At 31.4% G+C, this 17047-nt stretch overlaps 1 protein-coding gene across 2 annotated transcripts; it reads left to right on the top strand.

The window, feature by feature from the left end:
* Positions 1–12021: 12021 nt before the first annotated feature.
* Positions 12022–16982, top strand: LOC103499726 (NADH dehydrogenase [ubiquinone] 1 beta subcomplex subunit 9). Of its 2 annotated transcripts, none has more exons than XM_051091640.1 (6): positions 12022–12225; positions 12317–12355; positions 13447–13528; positions 15555–15610; positions 16273–16340; positions 16771–16982. In XM_051091640.1, the coding sequence occupies exons 1-5, from the start codon at positions 12094–12096 to the stop codon at positions 16309–16311; spliced, it is 348 nt and encodes a 115-aa protein (XP_050947597.1). In that variant the 5' UTR covers positions 12022–12093; the 3' UTR covers positions 16312–16340; positions 16771–16982. The 2 variants fall into 2 exon arrangements, with proteins under 2 accessions (XP_050947597.1, XP_008461019.2); XM_008462797.3 differs by having other exon boundaries at positions 12027–12225; positions 12317–12358.
* Positions 16983–17047: the final 65 nt, after the last annotated feature.

The following is a 17047-nucleotide window of genomic DNA, read 5'->3' as shown; positions in this document are numbered from 1 at the left end:
TGTGGTGCCTTTGTAAGACACACCACAATTGAGTTCAATTGTATTCTCTTCTCCTTCTCTTTTCTCTATTCTTCTCTTTGTTTGTTTCATTATCTTTTATTTTATAACACGTTATCAGCACGATACTCTACAATTTTGTTATTTACAAAAGGTAGGTTATAATATTAGTTTGTTTTTTTTTTTTTTTTTTGTATTTGTGAATATTGCATGAAACAATCCATGTATACATCATGCATAGTTTAAATGCTTGAGAATGTAATATTTTATACCTATTGCATGTTGTAATTTTACATATTACGTTTACATGGTTATTGTGTGTTAAAAAAAATAGTTCATGATAAGATTATGATTCAGTTCATCTTTAATTTCTTTATGATTTATATGATCGTTTATGTTTGGTTCTTATATCAATTATTTTAAGATCTATGTATAGTTTATGGGTTCTTTACAATTTGTGTTTATAATTTAATTGTTTACTTTATATTAGTATAAGTTTTGTAATTGTTTTTATGATCTAAATACTTTTATCAATTTACTTAAGTATGTTGTAAAATTAACATTTTTTGTGTGTATTGTTGTTAATTTTCCATAATATGTATATGTAATTTTTATTTGTAATTTTAATTATTGACATTAACATGCATGTTTTGAATTATTATATATGGGTTCCATTGATTTTTGTATCATGTGCATAATATGATATTTATCTAAGTTGTCTTAGAATGCATGTTTGACATGTTTATTAAATTTCTAATATAAGTTAGTTTATTTGTTCTTTGTTATAGTTTTACCATGTCAAGTCTTACCAAATTAGAATTTCTAGCTCTTGATATCAATGGTGATAAGTATTTATCATGGGTACTTGATGCTGAAATTCATTTGGATGCCATGAATCTTGGAGAAACGATTAAAGAAGGAAACACGACTTCAAGTCAAGAAAAGGCGAAAGCCATGATTTTCCTTCGACATCATCTTCATGAGGGACTAAAGATTGAATATCTTACGATAAAAGATCCCTATGAGCTATGGCAAAGTTTAAAAGAAAGGTATGATCATCAAAAAAGTGTGATTCTTCCTAAAGCTCGATATGATTGGATGCATTTAAGGTTGCAAGATTTTAAATCAGTAAGTGATTATAATTCCGCATTATTTAAAATTTGTTCAAAATTATTATTATGCGGAGAAAAAGTTACTGATGAAGATATGTTAGAGAAAACCTTTTCAACATTTCATGTCTCGAATATGCTCCTGCAGCAGCAATATCGAGAAAGAGGTTTTAAAAAGTATTCCGAACTCATATCATGTCTTCTTGTGGCTGAACAAAATAATGAGTTATTAATGAAAAACCATGAATCTCGACCAACTGGAGCAACACCATTCCCTGAAGCGAATGTTGTATTTTTAAATAATATTAATGGTCGAGGTCGAGGTCGTGGTCGTAATCGTGGCTGAGGTCGTGACCGTGGTAGAGGAAGAAGTAATTATACTTTACGTGGTAATAATCATTTAGATTTCAAGAAAACCACAAATGATGATCATAGAAGGAAGACTCCACAAAATAAGAAAATTAAAAGTGGTGAAAATCAATGTTTCCGTTGTGGTATGAATGGTCATTGGACTCGTACTTGTCGTACATCCAAGCACTTAGTCGACCTCTATCAAGCCTCATTGAAGGAAAAAGGAAAGAATGTAGAAGTAAACTTTGCCTATCCAGATGATGTATTTGACCCTTCCAACGTGACTCATTTAGATGTGGCAGACTTCTTTGAGTCTCCTGAAGAGAAAAATGATGTTAATAAAGGAGTAGAAAATACTTCTTTTAATTATGATAATGTCCAAAACTAATATTTGCATTATGTTTTCTTTATTTAACATTTACCAGTTTATTTACATTATTTACATTTCAAGGTTAGTTTTTTTTTTTTAACAAGAGACTTATTGTAATCGTTTTTTTTTTAATGAAGAGTTATGGACATTTCTCATATTTTGGTTGATTCAAAGATGAATAATGAAAACTTATGTTTGGCAGATAGTGCAACTACGCACACAATACTTAAAAGTAAAAAATATTTTTCTACATTGACAATGCTTGAAGCAAATGTCAATACAATATCAGGTTCTACAAACTTGATTGAATGTTTTGGTAGAGCAAACCTTATTTTGCCTAGAGGAACAAAATTCACAATTAGTAATGCTTTGTTCTCTAGTAAGTCAAAAAGAAACTTATTGAGTTTCAAAGATATACGTCAAAATGGTTATCATGTTGAAACTAACAATAAAAATAATATAAAATATCTTTATATTACATTTATTGTTTCACATGAGAAGCGTATATTGGAAACATTTCCTGCCTTTTCTTCTAGATTATATTATACTCATATACAAGTAGTTGAAACATATGCCACTATGAATCCGAAGTTCATGAATTTAAATATGTTTACTGTTTGGCATGATCGATTGGGTCATCCTGGGTCAATAATGATGAGAAGAATTATTGAAAATTCTCACGGACATCCATTAAAGAACCAGAAGATTATTCAATCCAAAGAATTATCATGTATTGCTTGCTCTCAAGGAAAATTAATTATTAGGCCATCACCAGCCAAAGTGGGAATGGAGTCACCTACATTTTTAGAACGAATTCATGGTGACATATGTGGACCAATCAATCCACCAAGTGGACCATTTAGATATTTCATGGTTTTAATTGACGCATCAAGTAGATGGTCACATGTGTGTTTATTATCAAGTCGAAACCTTGCATTTGCACGATTACTTGCTCAAATAATCAAACTAAGAGCACAATTTCCGGATTATACAATAAAAAACATTTGACTTGATAATGCTGGTGAATTTACATCCCAAGCATTTAATAATTATTGTATGTCAACTGGGATAAATATTGAACATCCTGTAGCTCATGTTCATACACAAAATGGTTTGGCAGAATCATTTATCAAGCATTTACAATTGATTGCCAGACCATTACTTATGAGAGCAAAACTTCCATTATCTATATGGGGTCATGCTATTTTTGTAACGACCCAACTTTTTATACTAAGCTGAGGTCATTACTAAAAAGAAACAATGACAAGAGACACTTTTTTTTCAAACGAGGGAAGACTAAATTTTCATTAAAAACGGAATATTAAAACACTGAAACATAAACGCGGAAGCAAAACTGAGCCCCCATATGGCATGTCACGGATCCTTCTCTGTCGCTCGCCAGCTTTCCTCTACCTTTACCTTCGCCTGAAATATTAAACATAGAAAGAGTGAGTATAAACATATACTCAGTAAGGGACCTAATACTAGTCCCGCTAGGTGTCTGTTAACTTCCCATTAGAGTCCTGAAAATGGTACCCAATCTCTGGCACGTTCCCGAACACGTGCAACATGCGCTCCCATAGGAACGAAAATCTGGTCTTCGGTGTCCCGGGGGAGCACCTAGGACATGCTGGTCTGTAGTGAACCCGGGAGTAACACTAAGACAATCGGGATGCGAGGACCCCGTCGAATCACTCGAATCATATCTATATCCATGCTAGACTGGCGTCCCATCGGACCACACAGTCCTAAATAGGTGGTGATCCCGAAGGACACCCATGCAAGTACGACTCTAATAGACAAAGTTAACAGAACACCTTATCCATAGCATGTAGCATAACATAACATCATAACATGACATGAATATTAATCTTAACGTCCTTGATCATGCATCAACAATCATCAACAGTCATCAACAACATACTACCGGTCATTAACATAACATCAGTCATCATCATCAATCATCAGGTTATGCATTTTAGCTACCATCAATGCATAATCATAATTACATGCGGTCTCTTAAATTCAGTTCGAAGGTCTAGTAGGAGAATCTCTTACCTGGAGATTTTAGCCAAACAAGGTACTCCCTAGTTGACAGTAAAAATTCTCCAATTAACTTGTCCTAATCATAAAAGGAAAACTTAGTATCTTAATTAATGAAATTAGCAATTGGCTAACATCCAAAAATCCTCCCAAATTAATTAACTTTCTAAAAATTGGGGTTGAAACCAATTCAACCTTGATTGGGAAAAATCCAAGATTTAGATCTTAAAAAGAATAATACTTCTTTATAGACCCAAATAATAACAATAATAATTATTATTATTATTTCCTTTTCCTTTTCCTTTTCCTTTTAGGATATATATATATATATATATATATATATAATACCAAAAATATACATATATCTTTATTCCCATTATCTTTCCTAAATAAATGCCTTAATCTTAGGCATTTATAACCATTAATAATAATAATAATACTTCTCTATTATTATTATTTTCCTCTCACCAAAATCTACAATAAATATATATTTATTTAAACCATTATTATCTCTTATAAATAAATATATATCTTTTTCGTCCAATCAAATCAACCATCTCTCTCCTCATGGATTATCTTCTTTTTAAAACAAATATAATTATATTTCATCATATAATTAACTTCACTTTTCCAAATTATTAATTAAATATATATATATATATATCCACATATATATACTCAATTAAATCCAATTCCACCAAAACCAACTTTTCCCTCCAAAATCTCAAATTAACTTAACTCCTCAATTAATTTAATCAATCAAATCTTTTCCAATAAATCACTTATAACTTCCAACATGAATTATCTTAACCCAACCATAACAACTTCACTCCAGAATCAATATTTATCTTTCTACAGAATAATTAATTATTTCTCACAATAATTAATTATTATTTACCTTTCTTCCAAAATAATTAATTATCTTCTACAATAATTAATTATTATTTATCTTTCTCCAAAATAATTAATTATCTTCCACAATAATTAATTATTATTTATCTTTCTCCAAAGTAATTAATTATCTTCCACAATAATTAACTATTATTTATCTTTCTCCAAAATAATTAATTATCTTCCACAATAATTAATTATTGTTTATCTTTCTCCAAAGTAATTATCCTTTTACAAATAATTGTATTTTTCCAAAATATAATTATTTTACTTTTTCTCCTTACTAAATATTCTCTCTCCAAAATAATTATCTTTTCCTTAAATAATTATATTTCAACAAATATAATTATCTTTTCCTTTAACATAATAATTATATATATAATTCCACATATACATATAATTATCAAATCTCCAACAAACTTTTCACCCCACAATTTAATTAAATAACATCCATAATTATTTAATTAAATTCAACTTCAACAACACTAAAAATCCACAACTTTACTTAATCCTCTTAACCTACCATTTAAACAAAAACTTAACAAACACCACATGCCAAAACCTCTAATTAATTAAATATTCATCCAAGAAATATTTAATTAATTTCAATTCACCTAAATCAAATAATTCTCATTAAATGAATTCAAAATAACGCCCAATAAATTAAATCTAATTAAACAAAATTAAGATAACTAACTCCAAAATTATCTTAATTTTTTGGGGTGTTACAATTTTGCATGCAACGTCGCTTATACGCATAAGACCGACATCTTATCATAAGTATTCCCCAACACAATTAGCTTATGGCCAGGAACCAAATATTTCTCATTTGCGAATTTTTTGTTGTGCAGTATATGTTCCAATTTCCCCACCACAACGTACTAAAATGGGACCTCAAAGAAGGTTAGGAATATATGTCGGATTTGAATCCCCATCAATTATTAGATATCTTGAACCCTTGATGGGAGATGTATTTACTACACGATTCGCTGATTGTCATTTTAATGAGACAAATTTTCCAACAATAGAGGGAGGAATTAAGAAGTTGGAAAACGAAATTGCCTGGAATGTATCGTTATTGTCTCATTTAGATCCTCGTACAAAGCAATGTGAACTAGAAGTTCAAAAGATAATTCATTTACAAAGTGTAGCAAACCAAATGCCAGATGCATTTACAGATACTAAGAAAGTGACCAAGTCATATATTCCAGCTGCAAATGCTCCATCTAGAATTGAAATCCCAACTCAGCAAGTTGATACAATTAATGAATCAACGCTGCGCCAAAAGCGTGGTAGACCGATGGGTTCAAAGGATAAAAATCCTCAAAAAAAGAAAAGTGACCAATAGTCGTAATGACTTAATTGACAATAGAAGCATTCAAGAAAAAATCATAGACATGACTAGTGGTAAAAATATAGAAGAGACTCAAGTATATGAAGATAACAATGAGATCTCGATAAATTATACCATGACAGGAAAAAGGTGGAATAAAATTAATGTAGTTGTGGACAACATTTTTGCGTATAATGTTGCACATAATATCATTCATGAAAATGAGGATTATGAACCTAAATCTGTTGACGAATGTCGTAATAGAAAGGATTGGCCCAAGTGGAAAGAAGCCATCCAAGTAGAACTAAACTCACTCACGAAACGTGAAGTTTTTTGACCTGTAGTTTATACACCTAAAGGTGTAAAACCTGTGGGATTTAAATGGGTATTTGTGCGTAAACGAAATGAAAATAATGAGGTCACTAGATATAAAGCACGACTTGTTGCAAAAGGATTCTCTCAAAGACCAGGCATTGATTATGAGGAAACATATTCTCCTGTGGTAGATGCTATTACATTAAGATATTTAATTAGTCTGGCTGTATGTGAAAATCTTGATATGAGTCTTATGGATGTAGTTACAACATACTTATATGGATCTTTGGAAAATGAAATCTATATGAAAATCCCTGAAGGATTTAAGATACCTGAATCATATAATTCAAACTCTAGAGAATTATGTTCAATCAAATTACAAAGATCATTATATGGATTGAAACAATCAGGACGAATGTGGTACAATCGCTTAAGTGAATATTTATTGAAAGAAGATTATCAAAATAATCCAATTTGTCCATGTGTTTTTATTAAGAAATCACAGTCAGGATTTGCGATTATAGCTGTATTTGTTAATGATTTAAATATAATTGGAACTTCTGAAGAGCTTTCAAAGGTAATAGAATATCTCAAAAAGGCATTTGAAATGAAAGATCTTGGTAAGACAAAATTTTGCCTTGGCTTACAAATCGAGCATTTAGCAGATGGAATTTTTATTCATCAATCAACATATACAGAAAAGATTTTAAAAAGATTCTACATGGACAAAGCACACCCATTAAACATTCCAATGGTGGTTCGATCACTAGATGTAAAAAAGGATATCTTTCGACCTCGAGAAGATAATGAAGAATTACTTGGTCCTGAAGTACCGTACCTTAGTGCAATAGGTGCACTAATGTATCTTGCTAATAACACAATACCAGATATAGCATTTTCAGTAAATTTGTTAGCAAGATATAGTTCTTCTCCAACAAAAAGACATTGGAATGGAATTAAGCATGTACTTCGTTATCTTCGAGGGACAATTGATATGGGTTTGTTTTATTCAAATAAATCAAACTTTGATCTAGTTGGTTATGCGGATGCTGGATATTTATCTGATCCACACAAAGCAAGATCTCAAACAGGTTATCTGTTTACATGTGGAGGAACTGCTATATCTTGGCGATCTGTAAAGTAAACCATGACGGCCACTTCATCGAATCATGCAGAAATTCTTGCAATTCATGAAGCTAGTAGAGAATGTGTATGGTTGAGGTCAATGACTCATCATATTCGAGAAACATGTGGTTTGTCTTTTAGTAAAAATTTACCAACAATATTATTTGAAGATAATACTGCATGTATAGCACAAATCAAAGGAGGGTATATAAAAGGAGATAGAACAAAGCATATCTCACCAAAACTCTTCTATACGCATGACCTTGAAGAAAATGGTGACATCAGTGTTCAACAAATTTCTTCAAAAGACAACTTGGCAGACTTATTCACAAAAGCATTACCCACATCAACATTTGAAAAGCTAGTGCACAACATTGGAATGCGACGACTCAGAGAACTTAATTGATGTATCCATAAGGGGGAGTAGAAATATTGTCCTTAAGGAATAGGAGTAATGCCTTTTTTTCCTTTGACTATGATTTTTCTCATTGAATTTTCCTAGCAAGGTTTTTATGAGGTAGTTATTAATGTATAAAAATGATGTACTCTTTTTCCTTCACTAGAATTTTTTTTCCCATCGGGTTTTTTCCTAGTAAGGTTTTAACAAGGCATTTATTTTTATATAATATGGATATCTAAGGGGGAGTATTGTAAATATAATGATATTATAAATGTAGATATCCATAACCTACATAGGTTACAATTTTCATATAACTCTCACATTCAATTCCATATTGTAACATCCATCCCATTGAATTCCATAATGTAACTTATACATAAGATGTCCTATAAATAAAGGAGTGTGGTGCCTTTGTAAGACACACCACAATTGAGTTCAATTGTATTCTCTTCTCCCTCTCTTTTCTCTATTCTTCTCTTTGTTTGTTTCATTATCCTTTATTTTATAACAATTTAATATTTTTTCCTTACTTTTGTAGTCAATTTAATATGTTATTGATAATAATTGTTTAAATTTGTTAACATTTTAAATTACTTTTCTTTAAAAACATCCGACGACGGAATTTAGGAAATTTGAGAGTCCGATTTCTTAGAATTCTTGAGGTGAGAAAATCGATTTTTTGGAAGTCTGAGAACGATCTCCAATATGTTTTTATTAAAATCTCAATATATTATTTTATGTTTGCATAATTTATTATGATGTTTCTTTACACTTGTTTCTACTTTATCTAATTTTTCTATTAAGCCTCATTTGTTTCTTATTTAAAATTTTCAACTCTTTCTATTTAAAATTCTCAATGTTTTAAAATCCTTCTAATTTAAAATTCTCAATGTTTTAAAATCCTTCTAATTTAAGATTCTCAATGTTTTAAAATCTTTCACAATTTTTTAAAAATCATTTAGAAATTTTTTAAAGTTATAATTTTTTATGTTCTTCAAATGATCAAAATTTAATCTATGATTTCATAAAATTTCTTAATCAATCTTTTCTAATAACTTATACTGTTTTTCTTAAACAAAATCCTACGATGGAATCTAAGAAATTTGAGAGTCAGATTTCATAGAATTCTTGAGGTGAGGGATCACATCTTTGGGAGTCTAAGATTTGATCCCAAGAAAAAATTATTTTAATTAATGTTTTAAAAAATTATCTCTTTATTAGAAGGTTGTTGCTACGACGAATTTTGAGAAATTATACTAATTTCTCACTTTCTTGAGGTGAGAAGATTTTCTTCAATATATTCTAATTGATGAAATGCTCTCCAATTATTTCATGAGATCATTACTTCAAATACTGGAATAATGAGGGATAAAATAAGACATTAGTTTTAAAAGAAATTAAAGAATATTTTCAATTCTAGATTTGAAATTTGACCCACTGTTTTCTAAACGGGTGTTGTGAAATGCTAACACCTTCATCATACACAAATAACTCTCGAACTCAATTCTAGTTTTACAGACCATTTTTTATGAATTTATTTGAAAATTATTTAATATATTTCGGTATTCAATCACACCCTAAAAAGGATTAAAGGATTGGTGGCGACTCCTATTTTGTTTTAAAACTAACCATTTTGAAGACGTCGGTCATTCCGCGTCGTCTCAGACACATGACGACACATACCATATTGATTATTTTAAAGAAAATAGAATTCCACTTATTCAACAATAAATAAAATAAAAAATGGACAAAATATTTGAACTTCATACAAAAAAATAAGTGCAATAGATTTATGTTTTTTTTTTATTTTTGAAAAATTCTAAATAAAACATAATATTTAAAAATTATTTAAAAACTATAAATTGTAAAAATGTAAAATTCAATATATATTTTTTTTTGTTATCATATTTATAACACAATCATTTTACCTAACATTGTAGCCAACTTGCTAGAATTTATTGAAGATCATTTTACATCTTATTTGGGTGGTTGTTTTTTTCTAAAAAAAACGTAATTAGCGCACAATTATTTTAAAAGTAATGACAATTTCCAACCAAATATTAACGATTAAAGAATTGTAAATCTTCCACCTCTTAATATAATCAACAAAAGAATATAGCACCGAAATAAAAATGTTTTTTTTGGTAAAGTACGTAAATCACTTATAAAGTATGGTAGTAGTTGTAATTAGGATCGACAATATGGCCGAGGCCTATGGGATTTTTGTCACCCTATTGCAATTAACTTTCAATTGCAATTGGTGTAATACTAAAATCTAAATTTTTATGAAAGGGTTCTCTTCCTCATTGAAGGAAGATGTGTTTTATTAGACTGTAAAAGTGATTGTAAAGAAAGAAGGCGATGTGATTTATTAGAGTGTAAAAGTGATTACAAGAATGTAAGAGAATGTTATAACAATCAAACTGGCTAGAGAATGTTATAACAACCAAACTAGCTAATTAATTCACTAACTATCTAACTATTAACTAGTTACAAAAATAAGGGTATCAAGGTACACCATATTCCTCTCTTAAAGTTAGACTCGAGCTCGAGGATGGCAAGTGGAAAGCCACCTGAAAGTCATTGGGAGCAAAATAAGGTTTGAGGTCGACGACATTGAAAATTAGATTAAAATGTAGGTCATAAGGTAACTCAATGTGGTAACTTGGTTTGGCATCAGTTGCGAATGAGATGTAAGGCTTAAATTCATTATTCCACTCATCATCAGCCTCATTTGAATTTGGTGGTATTCACTCTTCAATTCCTCTTTTGAAAAAATAAAGGATCCCTCAAATTGATCAAGCAAGTCACTGATTCTTAGTATTGAAAAGCAATATTTCACTGTTTTCGGTTGATTGCTCGACTATCAACACACATCCTCCTGCTTCCATGCTTTTATGGAGTAAGAAGGATCGATTTTGAATATGGACTCAAACTTTCAGGCTCATTCAAGTTTGTAGGTTCTTCTTCTCTGATTTTCTTGAATTTCTCCTTTTCTTGGGGAATTATAGCGTCGACTTCTTCTTCCTTGCTACCAGAGACTACCAATCCCAAAATATTAGTTTCTCGTTCTTTAATGAACTTCATCTTGTCATTTAAATCTCACACAGAAGCCTCAACAGACAACAAGCGTATGGTAGAGGATCTTGGAGAGAGGGCGACAATCTCCTCCACCTATTGTTCTTAGTGAGCATTCCCACCAGGCGACTAGTTTCTCCTTGAGCATCGATCTGAAAACTTTCTTCAAATTTTAGTACAATTTGGTGTAATACCAATATTTGCATTTTTATTAAATGATTTTCTTCCTCAATTAAGGAGACATGATCTTTATTTATAACAAGTAAACTAGCTAACTAAATCACTAACTACCAAACAAATAGCTAGTTACAAAAATGAGACTCATATATGATACTCATTCGATCCCTGAACTTCTCAAAATGTTAATATTGGGCACTTAAATTTATTATAATTTTAAAAATTAAACATTCAAATGATAAAAACCAAACCCTCAAACTCATAACATTATTACAATTTATACAATTATGTAAATTAGAGAGTCCAATTTTAGTAGTTGAATAAGATTTAGGGCTCAATTTTTAAATTTGAAAGTTTAAGAGTATAATTACAACTACCACCATACTTTAGGTGCTATTTGTCCTATTTTTCGATTTATTAATTATTGAATTACATATAAAAATTAAAATCAAAATCAAAATAAAATATTTAGCCAAATTTTTTATATTAGTTTACATTATAAACTTGATTCTAACTTGAACTTAAGAGTTCTAAATTAACATATCTAATCTCTAATTTTCAAATTTTCTTAGATTTACAATTCCACGATTAAATCTTAAACACTTTTTAAAAAAGAAAAAACGATAATTTAAATACTCATTAAATAATTGGTAACATTTTTGGACAAAATAACACAAAAATCAAACTTTATATACATAGATTATTTAGAGAATTTTGAAACCCATCAACGGTGACGGCATATAAACGGCCGGTTATCTCTAATTCACATAAAAACAAACGGTGCGTTTAGGCATGAAAATCGTTTAGACGCCGTTATCTCCATTGTTGGTCCAAATCAAAACAAAACCACAATAAACAATAATACAAAGCCATCTAAAGAAGAAGAAGAAGAAGAAAGAGAGAGATGAGCTTTTCATCGACGGCGGGATATTTGGCTCGGCGAGCCGCCCAGAAGGAGAGGGTTCGGATCCTTTACCGGCGAGCTCTCAAAGACACTCTCAACTGGGCCGTTCATCGCCATCTCTTTTACAAAGATGTATTTGTTTTCTTCATCCCCATTTCCCACTTCATTGTTTTGACATTTCTTCGATTTTGTCATTGATTCTTCTAATCTTCCTTTGATTCAGGCGTCGGACCTTCGGGAGAGATTCGAAGCGAACAGACATGTGGTTTGTTCTCTCTCTGTTCCTTTGATCGATTTTTTTTGTTCTTTTTCTATGTTTTCGTTGAGTATAAATTTCATGCATTTCGACCTCTTGTGAGTTAATTGATATAGGGGTGTGGATATGAAATGATGAAGGTTTTTTTTTTTTTTTTTTTTTTTGGGGGGGGGGGGGGGGGGAGGGTGCGGCTGGATTGATTGTTTCAGCTGTACACTCTTCTTTCACTTGCATGGATTTTTCTTTCAAACATTTTTTTGTGTAAATTGTCTTGCGTTACTTGATGAGATATTAAAATGTGGTTTTTATTGATAGTTTTGGATGAACGATCTAGTGGAGTGATTTTGAAATTGTTAAATTCACTTTTGTTGTGTTTAAGATCATTTTGAAACACATTTGATTACTCAAAATCGAATCAATGTTTAATTTTACACTTTAAAGGCTTTTTTCATACTTTTAAAACTTATTCTGATTGATTAAAAGCATTTTCAGAGTAATTTTGAAAATGAAAAAAAGTGATTCTAACTATTTTAGAATCACTCTTAAACATGCGGCTAGTCTATTTGTTCTCTGGGATGAATATTACTGGTTGATCTTTGAATATCGTCTGCTTACTGCATCTGGAGAAGTGTGGATTTTGCGGAGAAATATTCTGATATCCTGGTAATCAAATATGACCATTTCCAGATTCAAATTTGTGTTCAACTAAGCAAGCATTCTCTTATAGAAATTATTTTCCTATAAATTTAAGTTTAACCATTGAGTTGCTTGTCTTACATGTGTTCATTGCTCTCTCTAGAACCATGGTGTTAAATAAGGAAAAAAAAAGTTCGAAGACTGATGTGGGACGGCAGTTAGAAACTTATGAGAATTAACTTGGAATTATACTTGAAACTTCAGACTTTGATGGGTTTTATTAATCACGCGTAAGACTTGGAGATCTGTTCTAGGACATTAGGTTAAAACTAAAATATTAGATCAGGGGTTCAAGCTGTGAAAGGTCTACATGTATAGATCAACGTGATTTTGTTCAGCAAGCCATGATTTCTATGCTATTGATCTATTGTTTATGGATCCTTTTTGGGGTGGATTTGCAGGAAAATCTTGACACAATAGATAAGCTGATAGAGAATGGGGAAGCTTCCTATGATAAGTGGCGCCATCCTGATCCCTATATCGGTAAGCACAATCATGAGTGAATTTGGTCATGTGGCAGTTAATAAAAGTAAGGTTGCCAAATCAAATGCTTTTACTGATTATGTAATATCTGTCCTGTAGATAGGGTATGTTTTCTGTTTATTTGAAATGCTGCTAAGTCGTTGATTTTCTTTTCCTCCCTTTTGAATAATAGAAACTGTATTGTTGAAACTTTATGAACAAGATATTTCTAGTTTAATTTTAAAAAATAAAATACCCTATGGGTTTCTCCATTCTAAGAATCAATTTAGTAGGTTGGAATAATAGTAACTAGCCATAAACTTTAGATTTTCCTTCAGATGTTGCTTCTTGAGCATCCAAGAATCTAAGATGCTTGCATGAAATTTTTTATATTATTTTTTTAATTTATATTTGTTGGGTGGGGTTCCCAAAGCCTGTAGATTCTTCCTTCTTTTGTTCTAATACAATATTGTTTCATATAAGTGAAAAAAAAAATTAAATGAGAAAGAGTGATGTATAAACACAAAATGTAGAACAACTGTAGGATGGGGGGAATGAGATACCCACTTCTGATACGAAGCAACATATTATATCGAAGCCTTCTAATTATTTGTAATAATGAGTAGGCTATAGTAAAAGTTCACATGGTTTGAAGTTGAACACTACCTAGTAGTATGCTACTATGCTCTAGATAAAAAATAATCCACTGAAGACAACCTATGTTGAAAATTCTCCCATTTCTCTTTTTCCATATCATGATTCACAAAATAGCCCCCACCGCACCACTCCATAAAATTGTGGTCTTCCCTTTAAAGGACATTCCCTCTAGGCTCTTCATTAGTCACCTATCAATCTTCTCAATGAGACATACAGCCAACTCAAAAAGCTTGAAAGAGGGAAAACTGTGCTGAGAAGAACAGGAGAATGGGCAGTGGGTAGCCTGTGATCCAAATATTCTCCCTCCTTCAAGCACAAACAGCGATGAAGACTCTCGGCAACTTATCTGAAGCATCAAGGCTTTTATGCATGACCAACCAAATGAAGAGCTTAACTTTCTTAGGCACCTTTCTCTTCCAGTTGTAGTTCACCATGGTAGTTTTAACTTCAGCCTTCAACTTAGTCAAGAAAGTTGGTGGTGAAAGATTATGACGTTCTGTGTTTATTAATATGCTTGGAAATAAAAATTTGTTGTGTTTATTTTGTATTAACTTCTCCATTAGAACGAAAGAAGATTAACACATGTACGACATTACTTGAACAGGATTTGTTCCATAGGTTGTACAAATTTGTCCTTGAGTTCTAAATAAGATTAACGCCTGTTCTGGCAATGTCAGTGTATCAGTTTATTGATGTTTATCTTATATATCATCAATGTCATTTTGTTTTTTTTTTTAGATTCCTTATCATAAGTTATATTAGCAATTAAGTTTGTTTTTGTATTTTCTATCTACCTTCAGATTAGAAGGGGTGAAGATTGCTGGGTTTATTGCCAAACAATACAAAATGGTGAGAGATTAATAGCATTATGATCTCAAAAGTCTAAAGAAGGGAGAGATAGTGAAATGAGCTATAGATGCCATGCAATCATGGAAACCTGGGTCTCCTAGTTGCTCAGTGTCCTTAATTTCAATAAATTTGACCCAGGCATATGTATACCATCCCCTTAACATCCATGATTACATCAAAGGAACTAGCACCGTATAGGGTATGAGGATTCTTCGTCACAAGACTTCATCCTTGCGTGCTTATCATCACCCTTGCAAAAACCTTTTCTGAAATATAAAATTCTTTTTTATGAAGTATGATGGTCTTTGATGAGTTTGGGAGAAGGAATCCTCAATTCTAGAGTATATTTATAGTTAACTGTTAGTTAAGTTGCAGACATGCGAATGTAAAAACAATTTGCTCCCCACTCCCTGATGGTTGCCAGCTGCTATCTAAAAGGCTAAAACTTTGAAGTATCATTTCATTGTTTGTTTCTCTGTTCTGCTTAGAACAAGAGAATCTATGCGGTCAATCCTAATTTCTTTTTACCTTTACACTGTAGTTCCATGGGCTCCTGGTGGTTCTAAGTTTACAAGAAACCCAATTCCACCTGCAGGGGTAAGTTCTCTTTTGAAGATTGTTTGGGTTTTCTTTTCATAAAATTTTTTAGATCTTAATTCCTTCTCACCACTTCAGTTTTTTCTTGAAAAAGTATTATTTTTATTTATTTGCATATGTCTTGTAACTTGTTTTTATGCCTTATGGGACTATGTAGCTACATCATCAACAACCTTGTCAAGTTCTATAGATCATACAATTTTTTCCCCACGAAAAACCATATATCATCATCATTAACCACCACATCCTCAGTGCTTTTTAAGAGAGGTTATGGTGTAGAAACTACAAGTTAATTATAATGATCTGTGGTTGGTTTATTGCTCAAATGAAACGTCTACTAAAATCACAGTTTTGAAATATGTGTAGTTTTCACGTGGCATTGTTTTCCCAAAGGCCAAAGATAAGCATTTGTAAACTTCCTTTGCCCTAATCTTGGAGGAAGCACATGAAAATGGAAAAGTTGAAGTTCTTTTCCCAGGGATTAGAGCATAGGAACTCAGCTTCACACTCTTTCCCTTTTTTCTTCTTTGGCTGTTTTAATCTGATATTTTGTTACGGGCTTGAGTTCTCTACTCTCTGTCCTTTGATTAATTTGCATGCAATTGTTAAGAGTGTAATCTCATCACTCAATATGACATCAACATCTATGTCTAATGATACAGATCGAGATCATATATGACTATGGGCGGGAAGATCACTGAAATCTTCATTATCGTGGTAATAAATAAAGGTAAGCTTACATTTGGCTGCTGATAGCAACAATGCCTATTTTCCCCCGTCTGCGTGTACCTCAAATTGGATTGTAACTTAATGAACTATTATATCGTTCTTGTATTTTGTTTTTATTTCTTGCTTATTCTCTCTCTTGCTGAGTTTGTATCTTTCTTAGCATTAGAAAAAAATGTGTTTTGTTCGTAATGCTGACCAGTAGGAGGTTATGGTCCTTTACTGAGTGAAATTTACCCATTTTGTCTGATGTTGCTGAAAACAAATTTTAGAAAATTGCTCTACTGTTGCAAGTGCTCAAACTGCTTTCTAAAGCAACCATTTACGTAATATTACAATTAACTATAGTTCTCGATAAACAATGACTCAAGTTTTGGGTACTTTTTGCTTGGAGTTCTAATGTCGAACAAAATGTTTTGGTTTGACTATTGCAGGACGAAATGGTTCGTGGCCTCACAATAGTTGATGATGATAAAAGGAGCTCTTTGATGTGTAAACTTGAATGAACACAATCATAGTATTTCCTTGTTGATTTGCTTTCTAGTTTTTGTTCAGATATGCAAATTTGACATAGAAAAAGTCACCATTGGAAGGATGTGTGATATGCTTCAACTTTTGGTTAATTTAAGTGTTCATCCTTTGCATATATCTACTTTCTGTTAATGTGGCCAATTTTTCTTTTTTTCCTTTTGGTGGGGAATTTGTCTGATT

This window comes from Cucumis melo, chromosome 11 (assembly GCF_025177605.1).
Source record: "Cucumis melo cultivar AY chromosome 11, USDA_Cmelo_AY_1.0, whole genome shotgun sequence".
Taxonomy (NCBI): domain Eukaryota; kingdom Viridiplantae; phylum Streptophyta; class Magnoliopsida; order Cucurbitales; family Cucurbitaceae; genus Cucumis; species Cucumis melo.
The sequence above is the reverse complement of the archived record's forward strand: the minus strand, read 5'-3'. Positions and strand labels throughout refer to the sequence as shown.